We start from the raw sequence: 19,080 nt of genomic DNA, 5'->3' as shown, positions 1-19,080 counted from the left end.
ACCCCAACCATTCTGTGATTCTGTGAAGAGCTTTTCTTCATCCCTCCTATTATGCTTATATATTCCAGCATATTCTACAAAATGATCATTAGGTAAAGCTTCAGTAAGAAAGCAAAAAGTCTACAATGCAAGAGGGTAAGCAAGTGAGAGATGTAATTGCAGACACTTGCTTGAAAAGATTGTTACAAAAAGACTGAATATGTTGTTTACTTCAAAGTATACTTTCTTCCTTCATTTGAATAATTATCCTTTTTCACAGGTAATGATTCTACTGCAAATGGACAGTTTGCTCAGGTAGATCACCACTAATTGATATTAATGAAACTCTGAAATGATCAGAAAAGTATTCGATAATTTACAGCAATTTAAGAACTGAATACACTTTTCTCATTTTCACCTGAATGATTCTAGATGCAGGAGAAAACCATAGAAGTCCCAGTATTTTTAAAAACAGTACAGAATTTTGTTATGTCTGTGTTACTTTGGAACAATAAATCAAATGTAAAGCTCGCTAATCGTTGTAGCGCTTACCAGATATTCAAAAACAAGAGTCAAAGACTTGTCTGTGTGCACAATATCGTGTAATGTAACAATATTTGCATGCTTCAGATCCTTTAATAATGACACTGCAAAAGAGAATTGTAAGTAGAAAATAAATAAATGCAAAACACACGACCCGTAAATGCATTTCTAGCAAGTTCACGCATATCAACTATTTCTTTTAAATTAAAAAGCTATTTTTAAGAACATAATACTTATATAGATTAAGTTAATAAGAAACTCTAAACAGACATTTGAGTAATAAATTGTAAATATTCCCTAAATTACACATTTCAGGCAGTGGTCGTCATTTGGCAAGATGTATTCTGAATCCCTGAAAGTTACTCACTAATAATAGTCTAATTTAGTATAAAATCACACATTTATAAGACTGCATTTGAAAACAAAACCACCCCTGATACAGTAAATAAATACGTCTAGACTAAAATTTTCCTCACCAAAACTAATACCAGTTTAATTAATGTCCCATGTAACCTATGTACTTCCAAGTACCAACAGTACTTTGGTCAAAAAGAAATCCAGAAGTATCTGAAATTCTAAAGGAGTAAAAAAAAAAAAAAAAAGTTATCACCTTCTCTTATGGCTGTGCATGGTGCTCCCTCTTCATGTTCCAGGCGGATTTCTTTCAGGGCTACCAGGTTCTCTGTCAATTTACTTCTCCCCTTATAAACTGTTGCGTAAGTACCCTACAAAATGGGAAAAAAAAAAAAGAAGGAAACTCTTAAATGTTGTTCCTTCATTGAAAAATCAGTCAAAAAAGAAAATATAAACTTCTGCCTGAGGTTCTAATAATTTTCATTTTGGCTATGAATAGTTTTTACACTGTCTTCTTTTCATATATGTAAAACTACAGAAATATTTTGTCTGAACACAAAAGACCCAAGGGATGCATATGCTTAGCAACTCTGAAAATAACATGGACTGCTGTACACCACACAGCTACCAAAGAAGTCAGATCAGGTGGCATTAAGTTCCCCAAGTTCACTGTTGGGATCATTTACCCTCTTGAAAGTGTCTAACTGATTAAAGCTCAGGTATCTCTACACTGCAGTTATGTTTCTGAAGGCTGCAGACATACTCTTCCACTACTTTTATGAAAACATGTAACTCCTTTTGATAGATTCTTGTCTTTGCTACATATTTTATATGAGAATTCTTTATTGGGGGTGGGGGTAGTTGTCAAAATTTCATTTTGGTTGACATAATGAACAGTGAATATTATGAAGCTTGTATTGTTTCGGTTTTGTCTTGTTTTTTTTTTTCCTTAGACAATAAGAGATTCAAAACTCTCAGGGCATGTTACATAAGGACAAGAAATTCTGACAAAACAGCAAAGTAGGTACAACTAATCCCAGCAAATGCAGAGAAGAAGCAACAAAGTTCCAGAAGCTGCCCTAGGTCACAGTACATGCCTGGTGCCTTCCACTGCACTTTGTAAGCAAGTGAGATAATGTATACCTGCAACTATGACCTGATAGCTCCTAGATTAACATTCCTCCAAAGATACGTAATGTTACGTCATGTCTAGTGACTCACCTAACAAGTACTAGAGGTAAAATAAAACAATAAATGCCTTTGGAAATGAAAATGTTGCAAACAGAGGACCAGCTGCAATATTTACAGCAGAGATGCTGAAAAGCCCTGCCGACTTCTGCAATATTCAGTGTGCTCCATTCCGGGGCTCCTTGTCCATTTTTTATCCCATTGGCAAACCTCCATCAAATTGGACAGGGCTGATACGTGGCCACTCCTGAATTCTACCGTTTCTCTGGAAGTCAGAGGCTGGGTGGAGGTAGAAAGCCGTACTGCTGCCCTCCCAGAAATAAAAGCAAGCTCAGTGTTACGTCTTTCCCTTAGCGGCCCTGGCTGGCTGCCCAGCTCAGGAGTGAAGGTTTCTCTATCGAAACATGCACGGTTACTACCTGGTTCCTGCAAACACTGACTTCTTGTCCAGCATGAATGCTCCCCAACACCCAACCCGTGGCAGGAGGGCACCAGACTTAACTAGTTTTATTATCGGCAGAATAATTATGTTTATCTGCATACAAATCCAGCCTATGTAAGAAGGTCATAGCTCATTTGCTAATGGAGTCTTGCTCTCCCCCAGCTCAGTGATGGTTTTGCTGCCTTTTTTTTTTTCTCATCATATATACATAGAATACTTGTGTGGTTGTGACACCGTTACATATGCTGAATACATTTGGCTTACTGAAAAAATAAATTAAATGGGTCTTTTGAGGGATATGGAGATTTTCAGTTAACACGTATGTAAAACTTTACACAATTGTCATCAAAGCAGTAATCATTTTAAAAGAAAGCCATACATACCTCTCCAAGCTTTTCTAACTTGATATAGGTTTCCATTTTTCCAAATCCAATTTCTGACTGCAGTGAAAAGAAATGCAGAATCAGTCACTGCAACTGAGCACTTTATTTAGATATCATTTAACCAGCAAGCTAAACTTTTTTTCCAAAAAATACCTGACAGTATTTGACTAAACACCACACAATGCTGCTACTTTAAAAACAATTTAGCATATTACGATATAAATGCATCCCAGCGTCCAAGCCTAATGCTCAGCCTGTTGGCCAGTCTATGTGCTGAGGGACACTTAGACCGACACCCCACTTTACCTCCTACTTAAGTCTTCTCCACTCTTCTGATCTGATCACTACTAATGAGGTTGTTATAGTCTAAAGCACAGAAGTCATTTCAAACTATTCCATCCTTTCTCTTCCTTAGCATAACCATATGCTGCTGCTTCTTTCAAAGTAGCTTTGATTACTTATTTGCTCTCAACCGATATATATCTAATACATGTGATCTCAGCTCCAGTTTTCCTCTGCCATTCTGACCTCTCGATGCCTTTCAGTCTAAAACTCTGCCAGTAGAATCCCCAAACATTTTCCCATAAGCTTTGGCTTTGTCTCAACAATTTACATTTCATGGCTTATAACTTTAAGTTTTCGTGTATTTCATTTGGATCTCCTCACCTTTTTTTGTCCCCAACTCAGCTTTGCAATGCAAGCCAGGAGGGTTTGCCTGCCTATAGAATGCCTTTTTTCTGAAGACTGTAAGACCATTACTCTTTTCATGTTCAAATCCATTGCTACTCTCATATTGAATACGGTTGTCTCTTACAGTTACTTTTATGTAAGACTGCTTTCAATTACACCAAAGCTTTATATTGTTCTTACAGTGTAAAGAATGCTGAAAGCAGACATGTAAAACATAGCCATTTTTAAATCAACTTTAAAAGTGCATTATAGCCTGTACCCTGTCAAAGCTCAAAATCCATACGTTTCATGAGGTTTTGATTTACTGACAATTGAACATACACTAAGACAAAAAAGGCAGGTTTTCTCCCTAGCATCACCTTCTCCTTCCACTTCCCACCATAACTGTCCACTTGCTATTTCTTTCTAAGGAATGACACTTTCACCCCAGATTGGTTTTGGCACCTACATCCACAAGTCTGAAGATGTTTATTTGCTCCTAAAATCCAATGGATATTAAAGTTGTATATTATTTCATGGTTAACACAATGTAACAAATACTGCTGGCTGTATTAAGATTCGACAACAATATAATACAAAGGTATACTAAGAAAATTTGGATTGATACTTTATTTTCAGAATACATGCATGAAAATACATCTGAAGTGATTGTAAGATCTTGTCTGGAAAAATATTTGACATATCTAAGAGAAAAAATGGGCACATAATCAGGTTAATGCAGTACTAAGAGTAATTCTGCTTTATTAGTGTTAGAATTGAAATGTTTAAAACTGCATAAGGATAACTTATCATCAAGCACATTTAACAGCTTGTTGAAGCCAAGCTGTTTATCCCAAAATACAAGTAAAGTTGATTATCTGACAAGCCTTACAACTCCAGTGAGATTTTAAACATACCACTGATACAGGTACAATGTTAGTAAAATAAATATTATGTTTCCAAAGTGCATTTTGACCTACTTAAACAAACATATCTTGAAGTGAGTATTAGACAGCATTAGAAAAATAGGCTGCTTAGTTTACAGGAGAAGCTAAAGGAGAACTCATAGCTATTGGCCCTGTTATTGCCAGACAGTCTGGAATACAACTTAGAAGTCTGATTTCTAAGTAACTTCAACGTTGTTCATCAAGACTAACTAACTTTAAATGTTCTTTAGACAATAAAATCATACAATATTTCCCACAAACAGAGGACAGATATTCTCCAAGACCTGCCTTTCAATGTGTTTAGTTTTTTAATCACAATTTGGTTGCCTATCACTCATTAGAAAAACTAATTTTTACATTCCTCAGACTAATATAAATTTCCTTTTTCTCTCAAAATAATTTCTGAACTCTTTTTTTCTGCAATTCACATCTGTCTATCTTGACTCACAGAGAAACAATGATGCATCGTATTTATGGTCTCTTACTTTTAATGGCTGGTGCATAAAAGTTACACCTATGCTACTGTGCATGCATGTACATGTTTACACAAAACAACATTACCATAAAAGCTAATTTTTTTTGGTTGTATTTCAAAGAAATACACCAGACCTAAAGTATAACAAGTCCTCACTTGATACTTTTTATAGCTTTCTTCCTTTGATTCCTACTAAGCCTTGAAGAGAGACATGCCTTTGAAGCAGAGCACAATATCCATATATTCTAATTAAAAGTCTGCTACCAAGCTTTCAATGACAATCTCAGAATAATGAACCCTTGAATTTCTTTTTTTTAAAGGGTTAGTTTGAAATCATGAGAGGACAACGTAGCAAATGCACGCCTGCATACCCCAGCACTGCTGGCAGGTTTCATTTTGGACTTTTAAGCCCTGAAAATGTTTTTACGAGGCAAAAAAACCCCAAACAGGCTTGTGACAGGAAGGCGATGCCACACACCCACCATATTCATTAGAGGGCACTGTTTTTCTGTTTGCCTTCTAGACAGTAAAGAGGCAAGAACTGGTGCTGCTCTCAGGGCTCACCATTACATGAGCAAATGGATTTAGAGATAGAAGAAAATCCCTCCGGCTCCCCAAATTCTATATTCCGATTCTGAACACGTTTTATTGAAAAGGTACTTCACCAGCATCTGAAAGGAAAAGGTTTGGGGAAGTCTATTCCTCAGTTCAATGCTACATCAGTAAACTAAGGGGTTAATGAGCTACAAAATTTTGGCACAAATATTTAAGCTTGTTACATTATTATTACTTCCACTGCTTTGATCCAATCTTATTTTAATATTTTTCTTGTAAAAGACGACATGCAGATGAGAGCTTTAGTCTAGCACACTAAATTGCATTTTTCAGGGGAAAAATACATGATAAAACTCAACCACTGCTTTGTTACAGACATTATTAATTCAGAAAGAATAAAGATATTTTGCAGTTAATAAAACCAATTCACTACATGTACTTTCATATTTATTTGTCAGCAAACAAACCATTAAATCAAGGAGACAAAGAATAATGTGGATTTCAAACACATATCCAGTTTTTCTCTGAAAATAATTTCTCGCTAATGAATTTCCTCAGGAAGCCAGTAATGGTCTAACGATTCTTTCAGATCTTGATCAACATTAAGAAATCTGATAGATCAAATTATGATTGAAATGGAAAGATTTTTGTAAAAATAAGACAATTTTTTTTTTACTATTTGAGGGATGTGCACATTTTATATGTGTCTAAGATTTCGAGCATTCACACTCTAATTACAGTGTAGGCATCCTTCTTCTACCATCTCCAAGGAAAGACTTATTTTTAAAAATAAGCCAATAATCTAAAAATTAATAAATCTAAACAAAATACATAATAAATCTAAACAAAACCCAAACCAACAACAACCAAAACCCAAAACAAAAGCCCAAACAAAACCAAAACACCCAAACAAAAACAAAAACTGCAAACAAACAGGAAAAAAACCCAACACATACAAAACCTCCCTATCCTCTCAATAGCAATTCTGAGAGTGCAAATTTGTTATCAACTACAAACAGAAGAGTGAGGAGGACCTGCCTTCATATTATGCTGCCTTAGGGCCTTCCTACTCTATCACGTGAGAGCCCCAACCTTGACCTAAGACAACACGGCCTATTTGCTCAAACAGATCACCCCTGCTCTAAAAAGCAAAAGGATTTAAGCATCCACTTTGGGAGCTGAGTTTAGCCACCAATTTCAACAGGCCAAGACCCCTCCCTGAGCAATAACAAGACCAAGTTTGCAGAAGAGAAATGAAAGAAAGGGTGAAATTCTTCAATGGACTTTAACAGGTGCTCATGGAAGTTCAGGACATAAAAGCCAAAGTGCAACTGAAGTAAGATCATTCCTATGGTATAGAGACACCTGCATTAAATGGGACCTGAAGACCTGAGAGGTTGGTTTAGGAAGGCAGATGCATTATTACACTTACCAGGGATGCTCTGCGAGAACGTCGACTCATGGGCTGATCGAACGGCGGGCTGTTAATCTGCAGCTTTTCAAGGTAGCCATCAGGTATCCTGATGTCGGCAGGCAGGGACAAGCGCTTGTTCAAATCCTGCAGTAAACAGTGTTAAAAATAGAAGGGTCAAGGATGATTCAGAATTTTCTGAAACATCTTTTAACACCTGTTGGGTTACTGTTGTTACAGTGTTGCTATTTAAAATAGAAATATGTATATGAATGAAAAATAAGTAATTTCACAGAAGTTGCTTTTAAAAATATTCTCTTATAAGACTTCAAAGTGCTTAGATAACAGGTTCAAAAATTTAGTGATTTACAAACTCATTAACAAGAGGAATGAAATATTAAAATGTAATTAATTACCCTGTGGATAACTGTACTGAGTGTACTTGAATAGTCATACATTCCTGGAATACCATAAACTAAAAATTCAGAGGCTTGTTTATAAATTTTTTTCATATAATAATTACATTAGAATAACAAGAGACTTCCACAATTCAAAATACATCACTCTCCCTTTCTCTGACTACCAAAAGTTATAAGATTGCTTCAACTTCCATTTTTCCAGTCTTACAGAAGAGAATCACTTCATTATTGAGCCAAACTATTACAAATGTTAATACATTTTTCTATTTCAAGCTCTTTAGTATGTGATCTTTAGAAAACCGAACTGCCATTATGGAAATGCAGTTTTCCCTACATCAGATCCTGTTTTTCACCAGTAAGTTTTTATAACAGGTATAATTTCTAAGACAAGAGGGAAATAAAATCACTTCACCTTTCAATAAAAACAAAGAAAATATTTTTTTTCACGGCTGCACATTCTCGTGTATTTTTTTAGTTTGGTTTTAATCTCAAACATGCCAGAAAATGAAATACCAAATATTCTCTTAAAGCAGCTTGTCACCTCCACAGAGATACAAAGGGAAACACATCCAGACTCACAAAAAATGGCAAGTAATTTCCAGAAGATCTGGAACTGTTTTTCAGTAAAGGTAGTTTATCCAAGTACTGAAAATCACACTCAACATCAAACTACACAATCCATCCCCACAGATTCTGCCCTAAAGCTAAGAGCACATCTCTGAAACCACCACTGTTATCACACTTCTCTCCAGCAGAAGCAGGAAAACTCCAGATTTCTGACGGTGGAACTCAGATTTCATCAAACCCGGCCTGAGGGCAGTAAGCTCTCCTTTAGGTTACCCTATTCTATCTTACCTACCACCTCCAGCTTTGAATTTTGGGCATCTCGAGCTAAGCTAAATACCAACAGCTACCTCGCCCGTTCGGTTTCCCTCAGGCTTGGGCATGTGTTTCTACTCGTATCTTTGCAGCAGCTTTGAACTACTTCAGCATGCTAAATCATGGAGAAACAATCTCAGGCGAAGGGAAGAGCTTCCTGCCAGCTTTGTGCTCCAAACAGGTTCAGTGTCAGGTCAGACAAGCTCATGGCCTGAACACAGGGCAGGAGAGGCAGCAGGGCAAGCCCGGGAAGCCGGCAGCTAAATTGGCTTAAGGCTGCCAAAGAACCGGATCATCAGACTTTCCAGGACTTGACATCTTGGTGGAGACCTTGCTAAGCTTTTAGTGTTGGTAATGTATGTGAACCATGTACATGAATGATCTGTGCATGTACCTGGAGCTGAGTAAAAAATATCAGTTTAAAATATATATTTAAAAAATGAAAAATTTGGGGCACAAACTGAAGCATAGGAGGTTCCATCTAAATATGAGGAGAAACTTCTTTACTTTGAGGGTGTCAGAGCACTGGAACAGGCTGCCCAGAGAGGTTGTGGAGTCTTCTTCTCCGGAGACATCCACAACCCACCTTTCACACATTCCTGTGTGATCTGCTCTGGGTGAACCTACTATGGCAGGTGGGTTGGACTAGTTGATCTCCAGAGGTCCCTTCCAACCCCAACCATTCTGTGATTCTGTAATGTAATTTGGCAATTAATTCAATTTCAGGTAGAACTGAAGTGCTACTATATATCCCCCAAATGACTGATCTACATATGCTATTCACTATGGCCACCGGATATGGTCAGAAGTTTTTGGAGAGATGATGACAAAGCTTCAACTTCTGGCAGCCGACTCTCCTGTTTTCCTTACGCTCTTCACATGTCCTTAGGTACAGAGCACAAAGTCCGCCAGCCTCTACTTTGCTGCCCAACATCAGTTTCTTTGCATAGCTGGAAAAATCAGTGTCTATATTTCTTATTTTTGTACAGAAATTTTAAATTGCCTTTAAACAAAAGAAGTACTGTTCACAGAATGGCAGCTCTGACCAGCATTTGAAGTTCAATTAAAAGAAAACAAAAGGATGCCTCAGTTTTGGCAGTCTCCAATTTCTTTACTAATTTTCAACACTGATATTTCAAATTTTTCAAAATATTGGCGATTTTAAAACTGCCTGTGTGGTTTTCAGGGGAGTGGAGGAACGAATTAATTATAACAGCAGCTAGCAGTAATCCCTTCAGTAAAGCAGTATTTTCCACTAAAGCGTTTTCCTTCTTTATGATAGGTTCTGCTAATGCCATTTTTGTCACAGACAACTCAAATTCAGTGAAGTTAGAGTCCTCTCTTTTTGAAAAGAGAAATGCCTCTCCCTTACTGAAGAGAGCTTCAGATTATTATAAATAAACACATAATTCCACCCTAGAATTTATTGCATTCTTCAGAAAACTCAGGTAGCCCATCAAAACATATGGGCACAAAGGAAGGAGCTCCGCGTTGCCTTAAAGAAAGCAGCTTTGCCATCTCACTGCACCAGGAAACCACAGAATTGCTGGAACAAGACAGAGATGGCAAGAAGAGGACCAGCATCAGTCTCTGCTCCACCTTCCTATTGTAATCCCAGATCAACCGTGGGGCAATATCATGATTTTCTTTCTCTCATTGCTCAAGAACATAAAGGAGGAATTTGACAAATTCCAAGACAGCAGAAAAAAAAGAGCATTGGGCTTTTTTCAGTATAACTTCCCGAACACAGTAGACATCATCATTAAGCTATATACCCTGTGGCAAAATAGCTTTATCCTGTTCCAATCTGTTATCTATGGCACAGAAGCCTGCTGTAGTGCTCTCTTCTTACCGTCCCATAGTGCTTGTTCGACAATAAGTATTTTAACAGTCTGTTTATAGGGATACTGAAACCACGGACCGCAACTCGAAGGCTTCATGAATTACTGAGTGGATTGTACTCCAGAGCTCTCCATCTCTCTGTTCTCCCCTCCCACAGCACTCATCCTTGGGGCAGCCAAAGTGGTGCCTCCCACCCAGCTCCACAGCCTCGACGCGGCATTTCCAAGCACAGAGAGAGTTGGTGGGTATGGAGGAGGAAGGAAGAAAAGGCAGCCTTGAAGCTGCGACAGCAATTTGAAAACTATGCCATTAACTGCGCACAGTGCCTGCCATCAATAGCAACAACGTACATTTTCAAATGGAGAGAAAGGGAAGCAAAACACGTTTAAGATGCTTTACGGATACCAAGGATTCATTACTTTGGAGTACTGCTATCATAAAAACTGGAGATAACAGTACTTTAGGTACCAGAAAATATTATAATGGGAGCTGGTTGTAATTCTATTATAGAATTCCCCTTCCTTCATTCCCAAAAGCTCTGCCAATGCCATTTTTGCAACAGGCAATTGCAACCCCCCCATGATTTACTTCAGCGATCCATGTGACATCCTCAGTTTTAAGCCAAGCTTAAGCTGTAAACTTAGTATTTGCTGCTAACGCAGTGCATAATACAGATATTGTCTGAACATGAGTACTTCCTGACACAAAGGGCAAAATCTATTCTAGCTTGGGGAAAAACCTTACAAACAATAGTCTACTATAGTCTACTTAAATATGCAACAACGGTTCCCCTGCCCCGCCCCCACTGTCTGTCTTTTAAAAAAAAACTACACACAACACAACCTGAGGGGAAAAGTAGGGAGAAATTTTTTTCAGGATTGTTGTATCTGTTTTTAATGTAATTACTTACGTGTATAATATAATGGACAATACATGACAGTGAACACTCTTTTTCCTCCCCCTGAAAAAATAGGTATTTAGTGCTGAAAGCCTAAATTTTTGTCATGTAAATAAAATCAAAACACTATCCATTCTCCTTAACTTCTCAGAGCTGAAGAAAGTTTATTTTCTGCGAAGAAAACATAATGATTTCATGGAAACTGCAGCAGGTACCTTACAGATTCTTCCTCCTAATGATCTACGCTATTTCCCTGCTTGCAATACTCATGTATACTTGGCTGTGTCGAAATGTCAATCAAGCCAAGACTTCTTTTTTAAAACCATATATTAAAATTGTTACCTACCAGCCTTTTATGACATCAATATTTGAAAGATTACATATAAAGTTACATATATAAAGTCACAGATATGAAGCCTTCTTTGTATTATAATTATCCTTTACTTAACTGCCTAAAATAGGTAAAACTAAAGAAAGTCATTTAGACTGCAAACCCAGATACCTGAAAGACAGAAATTGTTGTTTTGTTTGCCTCTATCACCTTAATTTCTCCCAGTTTTTGCCATAATTGAGCCAACCATCTCTTGGGAAAAGAAAGCAATCATAATTAAATGCTATATGGCAACACAAAAGGGGATTCATCAGATGTGCATGAGAGAAATAAACGCCAATGTTTCCTACTGGCTGAATAGAAAAAACGAAAACTAAAATTACATCAGTTTGACACAGTTGAAAAACTCAGTTAATTTAAATGAGATTATGTTAAAAAGAAAAACAAGAACCCTACCACGCACCAAACAATTTTGAGCCTTGGGCGTTCAGACGAGGCTGTCTGCTGATGCTGGGGCAGCCTGTTCAGCTGAGGGCAGCGAGGGACCCGTCCCCGCTGCGGGCTGACCCCACGGGACGAACAGCCAAGCCCACGGGACGCGGAGAAGATGGAAGGACCATGAGGAGACTTGTGGCTGGAGGTAATGAGAGTTTCACAGGGAGAGCAAAAGCCATGTGCCCAAGCGGAGCGGAAAAGGAACTGAGTCAGGTGTCCAGCTGCGTCCCGGAACGCTGAGCCCTGGCACACCTGGCTGTGGCCTGGGACAGGAGAACAAACACCACAGCCACAAATGTCCCCAGTTTCTCCTCCTTCCCTCCAGCTTTTATCGTCAAGCTCCATGTCAGGTGGCACAGAACAGCCTTCTCACAGAATGACAGAATGGCTGGGGTTGGAAGGGACCTCTGGAGATCATCTGCTAAAGCAGGTTCACCTGGAGCAGATCTCACAGGAAGGCGTCCAGGCGAGTTTTGAATGTCTCCAGAGGAGACTCCACAGCCTCTCTGGGCAGCCTGTTCCAGTGCTCTGGCACCCTCAGAGTAAAGAAGTTTCTCTTCATATTCAGATGGAACTCCCTGTGTTTCAGTCTGTGCCCACTGCCCCTCATTCTATTGATGGGCACCACTGAAAGGAGTCTGGTCCCATTCATCTTGATACTCACCTTTGAGATATTTATAAACATTGATGAGATCCCCTCTCAGCCTTCTCTTCTCCAGGCTGAGCAGACCCAGCGCTCTCAGTCTCTCCTCATAAAGAAAGTGCTCCAGACTCCTCATCATCTTTGTAGCCAGCTGCTGGACTCCTTCCAGTAATTCCTTGTCCTTCTTAAGCTGGTGACCCCAGAAGTGGACACAGTACTCCAGATGTGGCCTCACCAGGGCAGAGTAGAGGGGGACCTGCTGGTCACACTCTCCCTAATGCACCCCAGGATATCACTGGCCTTCTTGGCCACAAGTGCACATTGCTGGGTCATGGTCAACCTGTTGTCTACCAGGACTCCCAGGTCCCCCTCTGCAATGTGGCTTTCTAGCGGGTCAACCCCTAACCTGTACTGGTGCATGGGCCAGTTTGGGTCGGCTGTCAAGTCTGGGGCACATAACCCATCTCCCCGCTGGTGCTGAGAAGCCTTCATGGAGCCGAGGCTCCGGTCGAGCCCTGGCCTTGGCGTGTGGAGCCTGGAGCTGCGTGTTGGACACAGTCACCATCTCCGCTCCCTCATGCTGCCAGGGCAGCCACGCCACTGCAACCTCCATATTGCTGCTCCACTGTAGCAAAACCTGCTCTCCTGAACCCCATGGCTTGCTTGTGGTTTTGGCATGACACCAGGCTGGAGTGCCAAGTAGGGAACAGTGATTTTTAAGAATTTCTAATTCCCCTAAACTTCCGTTGAACTCCATGAAACAACGAAAAAGACACTTTTGGGACAGAGGACTTTATCCACACTAATTTCAACGACCAACTGAATCTAATGACGTGCTAGCATTTCTCAGAAAAAAAGAAAATAAAAAAACCCCTTAAAGTAAGGCAAATGACTAAAACTAAGAAATCTTTTATAATGGAAATTATTAGCCAGCTGTTACCAAGATCCTGCTACAATGCTGTTGAAAGTAATAAGGAAAGATGTAAAATTAATGGCAGGATTGATTATTTTCCCTATGCCCTTAAAGTTTTGATATTTAAGATTTCAAGCTTTTCAACACTACAGAGTTAAATGTCCATTTTTAACACTACTTAATTTTGCATCCCTTTATGAATATTTAAAATTTTTCTTTCATTTCTTAAAGGCAGTAAAGTAGAGCACCTCCCTATGTTATCTTATGTATCCTTTTTTAAACATAACAGGTGTGTGAGTGGTGTACATAGACCTTCAACTATGTACAGGGAATTTGGTTGCATTCCTTTGTAACTCCAACAAGCAGAGGTTCACTGGAATGCAAAACTTGAGCTTTCAGGGACTACAAAGTACTGCAGGTAAAATAAACTAGTTTTTAGAAAATTAAAATGATAGTATTTTCTTGATGTCACTTCCAATTTATTTTTCCAAATGAGGTCTGATTTATGAAAAAGCTCCTGTCAATTCATAACATTTTCTAGCTTGGTCCTTTTATGGCTATGTTTAGGGTCTACTTGCAATGAAATATCAGTATTCAGTAAACACCATACTGCTAAATGTTCAAATGCCTACGTTTAACTATATGCTGCTTAATGAGCTAGTTTTTGATCCAGTTCCAGACTATATTCTGAAGAACATATTCAGCCCCCAGTTGCTTTGCTATGGTAGCCAGAATGCTCATGGCATTTCCTCCCTCCCCTACATCTTAAAACCACATTTTCTGTCTTCATGTGCAATGCTTATTCTCAGTCTTGCTTTATTACTGGCTAAGAAATGCATACTATTTTTATAATTTGCCTGAAATAAGAATCACATTTGTCCTACTCTTCTTAATGGCAGATAAACATGTAAGCACTTGTGACACAACTATCACTTTGTTTCCTGTGGAGATACACTACCCAACTGCTGCTTATCTTTACTATCTATTTCTAATGCTGGCTACAGCAAATGCTCTGACAAGAGCTACACTTTGTCGTGCCTTTTCTTTTGCCTGGTGAGCATCCAGCTGTGATGCTGTAACTTGATGTGTATGTTCTGTCTACCACCGATTACTTATGCTTGGGCACAAGAAAACGAGGCAGGTGTTTCAACTTAAAACCTGCAGGTCCTCTGAGCCAAGTTAATTAACATTTTAAGTAAACAAACATACCTTAAAAAAAAAAAAAAAAAAAACCACCAAAAAACACAAAACCTAAAAAACCCACAAAAAACCCACAAACAAAGACCAAAAAAGCCTCAAATAAAAACATCTCCTGTTTTTCGCACATACTTGGAAGTAAAAAAACAAAAACAAAATCAAAATCACCACATTTTTTATTTCTTTACTTCTGGTCCCCTTTTGGATGGCCTAAAATACTGTTGCAAATACCAGCTTCTTGACTTGTCACACACTGTAATTCATTCACAAGAGTTGAATACTGGAATTCTGTTACCACAATCTGTTTTTCACATCTGACTCTCAAACAACTCTATTCCTTTGCTAACTACACTTTTTCTGGTTTCCTATTCTCCATTACACAAGCTTTTTTTTTTCCTCTTTCTAATTGCTTGTCTTGGCCCATATGATATTCTTCAGTGCCACAGCGTGACACTTTTCAGAAAATTTCATTCCTGGTCAACAGATCAATTTTCACGTAAGCCTTGTGAAAAAAGTACATTTTCCCACAGAATGAACCTATCCTTATTTGTGAAAGCAACACTCTTAACTTTTCACACTTCAAATCAGATATTAAAATCCACTTCCATTTTTCTTTAACTCATCATTTATTTTTTTGCCGAGATGCAGCAGACAGAATCACAGAATGAATTACAGAATGGCTGGGGTTGGAAGGGGCCTCTGGAGATCATCTAGTCCAATCCACCCGCTAAAGCAGTTTCACCCAGAGTAGATCGCACAGACTTCAGTAAATTTCACTGAAGTGAAATAAAGATGATTCTAACTCAGGATATAGAATGTTTGAACTCTACGTGTTAACAAAGCTCTAAAAAAAAGCAATTTGAGCTAGTCACACTTCTTAGTCTGTCTTCTGACGACTCAAGTCATTATGTCTTTGACTTGTATAGCACACTTGGATAATAAACACTAATATTTTGCACAAACCAATATAACAATAATCAAAAATATAAAAATAAACAAACAGAAAATTGCCCTAGGTAAGGCTTTGTTGAGGTGTTCCTGAGTCCAATCCTTACTATGCTACAAAAAGCAGAAAAACTTAAGACTACTTTTATTTTTATCCTTTAACAAATGTGCCAAGTTGCAGGCTGTTTCTTTCTCACTGGAGTAGCAGTAATAAATCCTTCCCAAATCTATTGGGCTACGAATGCCATTGATCTTTCAACTGCTGGGCTGTTTGAGGCTGCTGCTCCACTTGCAACTGCAGCAAAAGAAAGGTTTGAGCTTCTGCAGTGAAGCAGGAGGCACAAAAAAAGTCAATCTTGTAGTACCAAGCGACTCACCAGAAAGACCGTGAAAGCATCACCCTCAGTTGACTATTCCTGGAATGTTTCATTTAGCTAATCTAACAGCCAACTACCTCCAAACCCAGCATTTTGTTGCCTGCGGCCAGATGTTCCCATCACTTCTTGGAGGAGAACATCTCAGCTAATGACGCAGCGGTGTGGGGTAAAATGGTCAACTGGTAGAAAACTATGAACTATCCCTTCAAAACGAAGTGAATAATTTATCTGTTGATGAAAGTTTAGGAGAGGTGAAGGAAGTTGGCTCTGTCAGGAGCAGGTAGTCAGGGGATGACACAAATTGTACTGCCAAGCTGCATCGTTATATACCAATCCTTACTGCTTTGGTTCTGCAGTTGACTGACAGGTTACATTTCCAGACCAACCATTACTTAAGGTATGTACTTACTATATGGCAGAAGACAACAAGCTTTCCACCTCTCCCTGAAATTTTATCTTTTAAGAGTTAATATTGTTAAATTCCATCAACAAAATTTTGTTACAGCCTCACAAAGAATTGTTCTTCTGAGTCTACAGCCATCAGTCTGACAGCCCAAACAATCCGTTATAGATCAAATGGAAATGCTTTGCTCTCTTGTGTAAGCATCAGTCTGAATTAGTCTTCTCACCAGCTTTAGCAAATACCAGCGAGACATGTCAGCTGCGACCACAAGCTGTTCACTAATAAGTCACAGTGGTTTTGTTCACTGAAGAATGCTTAAAGAGATCTAAAATGCTACATCATATAACCCTCTATGCAACACAGTTCAATTTCACGACATGCTTACTAATAAAAAAAAAGTCAACTTTTAATAGTATTCTTTCCTTGCATATTTTAAATAAAAATGTGTATTATGTGCTACTTCAAAATACAGAAACAAATTAAAAACATTTGCTTATGCCAATGAGAATTTAAACATTCTAATACACAACCTTATACGTGTGTATTTACTGTCCCATTTTAGTATCAAATACCATGTGGAGTTTTTTTCTGAAGGTTGCCTTACCAAATTTCAGTGCATTTTTGTCAAATGACAGCACAGTTGAAGCCAACTGGATCCTCTACAGAATTATGACATACAGCAAGACTGCCAGAGGCAAAAGCAAACAGGAAAAAAAAAAAAACACAAACCCTAAATCAGAGAATGTATTTATAGAGAATTTTGTTGTTACGGCCCTGCAGACCTCCAAGGTCTTGAAGCAAAACACCAGCATACTCATCCATCAAAAGAAACCTCTAGCATCCTTGCAGCATGCTATTTTAACATCTTTATAAATAAGGCTCCATCACTGTAACCAAAACCACTATTTTAACAGCTGGTACGATTTACCTGTACCAGTTTTCCTATTAGGTATATAAAACCACCGCCATTTCCCCCACTCAACTAATCAGCTGTGATGCAGAACATGCATTTTTTTTCTGCCTTGTGCAGAATGGTTTACACCTGAATACCACATCTTTCCTTTACACTTGACTTTTGTTGTTATTATTATTCTACTGAAAGCATTAAATCACAATGAATCAATTATTATTCTGTTAAATTTGAGGAAAGAGTCATCAAAGAACTCTTTCGTCTATTAGAGGCAATAGTGAAAATACAATCTTAAGACCCATCTACTGCTATCTCTCACTCCATGCTGGTTTTCAGCCAGTCTATTGAAATGCAACACAATTAAAGAAAGTATCAATTTTGAGCACTGAATCAGGTGGCTTATATTTGGGACAGAAATGACCCAAAATATGGAATTCACTAATTGATTAAATAAAGTTTTTTGGTTTTTTTTTTCCAATATGCTAATCAAATCAAGTACACAAAGTATTTTCAGGGAGTTTATCAAGAGGTTGAGTCCACAGGCTATTTCAGACCCCGGAGAAATACCCATGACAACAGCTATTGCATGTTCTCTGCACCGTCCACAACATAAACACAGTCTGTCAGATTTAATGTTGAGATACTAGGAGAAGACATGGAGCCAAGTGTAATCAATGACATATTGATATTACTAAGAATCCTAAGGTTTAATCTCCATTTGGGGACTAGGAGTCACATTTTCCCAGCTTATCTACTAGCATTAATCAACAAAGCAAGGACTTTACTGCCAGGAGTTCAAGAAAGCTGTCGCCAATATCTGCAGTAGCTATGGCCATTCAAATAAAAATATATTTTTTTTAAAAGCACAGAAACCAGAATTGCAAGCAGATAGCTTTGCTTTCATTTACTCTGGCACAATGAAAAACTTATGAAAAGAAACCTTGTCTCTTTTCAGGAATATCTGTAAAAATGAGTATATTTGCACCCACAAAATTAGAATTATAGTTGAATAGACAGGACTTTTTCATATAAGCAGTCAAAAATATGAACAATTTCTTTTTATTTACTTCATGTCTCCCAGCAGCTTTAAGGTGAAAGGCTGAAACTGTTCAGCACAAATACAGTATTCAGAAACTGCCTTCCAGGAGTTTCTATTCACAACCAATGAAACCAAAACAAAACAAAAAAAATAGATGTGACACACAAAACCAGTTTTCAAAAATCTGAGAAAGGGGGAAAGAAACTCGAATCTGAGATATTACTTTCTTTTCATCAAGTGTATAAACACACAAAAAATTGTGACAAATTATGCCAGAAATACTTCCAAATTCTTCTTGGGTGTTGTTTTGTTTTGTTATTATTTTATTGCATCTCACAGAAGTTGTAAGGAAGCGAACTTAGAGAGTATAAGGAAGAATAAGGAAAATAACAATAACTATAAAAAGATCATGTCTGATTTTGTTTGCCTGGCTAAATTATCACCTAACAAGATCCCATTCCATGGCATTAGCCTCTTAACATAAACCCTGCTGAAATCCAAGGTCTGATGGCTGTTTGACTCAGTGGTAGGTGCTGGGCAGTAAGAGACGCTAATTAAGCAACCTCTGCCTTATTTGCTGCTCCTTCCTGATTTTTAAACACAGATTTCTGTATGTTTTCATCAGCTTCTGTAACAGAGTACTAGGAGAAACTGCCTAAAAGAAAAAGATAGCATAAGGTTACCAGCTTACAAGAAGAATGAGATGGAGGGAAAGGGAACTGGAAAAAACACCACGAGAAACAAAACAGAACATATCACTGCACAAATGCAAGCCTGGACCCTTAAACCAGGTCTCTGTAATGTTAATCACAAACACGAACCATTCGCATCAACACAAAGCTG

At 38.2% G+C, this 19,080-nt stretch overlaps 1 protein-coding gene across 2 annotated transcripts in view; it reads right to left on the bottom strand.

Annotated features, from left to right (window-relative positions):
- CDK17 (cyclin dependent kinase 17) overlaps nt 1-19,080 on the bottom strand; it is a 97,563-nt gene that overhangs the window by 12,353 nt on the left and 66,130 nt on the right. For both annotated transcript variants that reach the window (XM_065636293.1, XM_065636302.1), the window contains 4 exons: nt 6,968-7,093; nt 2,890-2,946; nt 1,133-1,247; nt 532-626 (listed from right to left, as the gene is read on the bottom strand). In XM_065636293.1, the coding sequence (XP_065492365.1) occupies nt 532-626; nt 1,133-1,247; nt 2,890-2,946; nt 6,968-7,093 (393 nt within the window). The remainder of the gene's footprint in view (nt 1-531; nt 627-1,132; nt 1,248-2,889; nt 2,947-6,967; nt 7,094-19,080) is intronic.

This window comes from Caloenas nicobarica, chromosome 1, assembly GCF_036013445.1.
Source record: "Caloenas nicobarica isolate bCalNic1 chromosome 1, bCalNic1.hap1, whole genome shotgun sequence".
NCBI lineage: Eukaryota > Metazoa > Chordata > Aves > Columbiformes > Columbidae > Caloenas > Caloenas nicobarica.
Note: the sequence above shows the minus strand (reverse complement) of the source record. Positions and strands in the feature narration are given on the sequence as shown.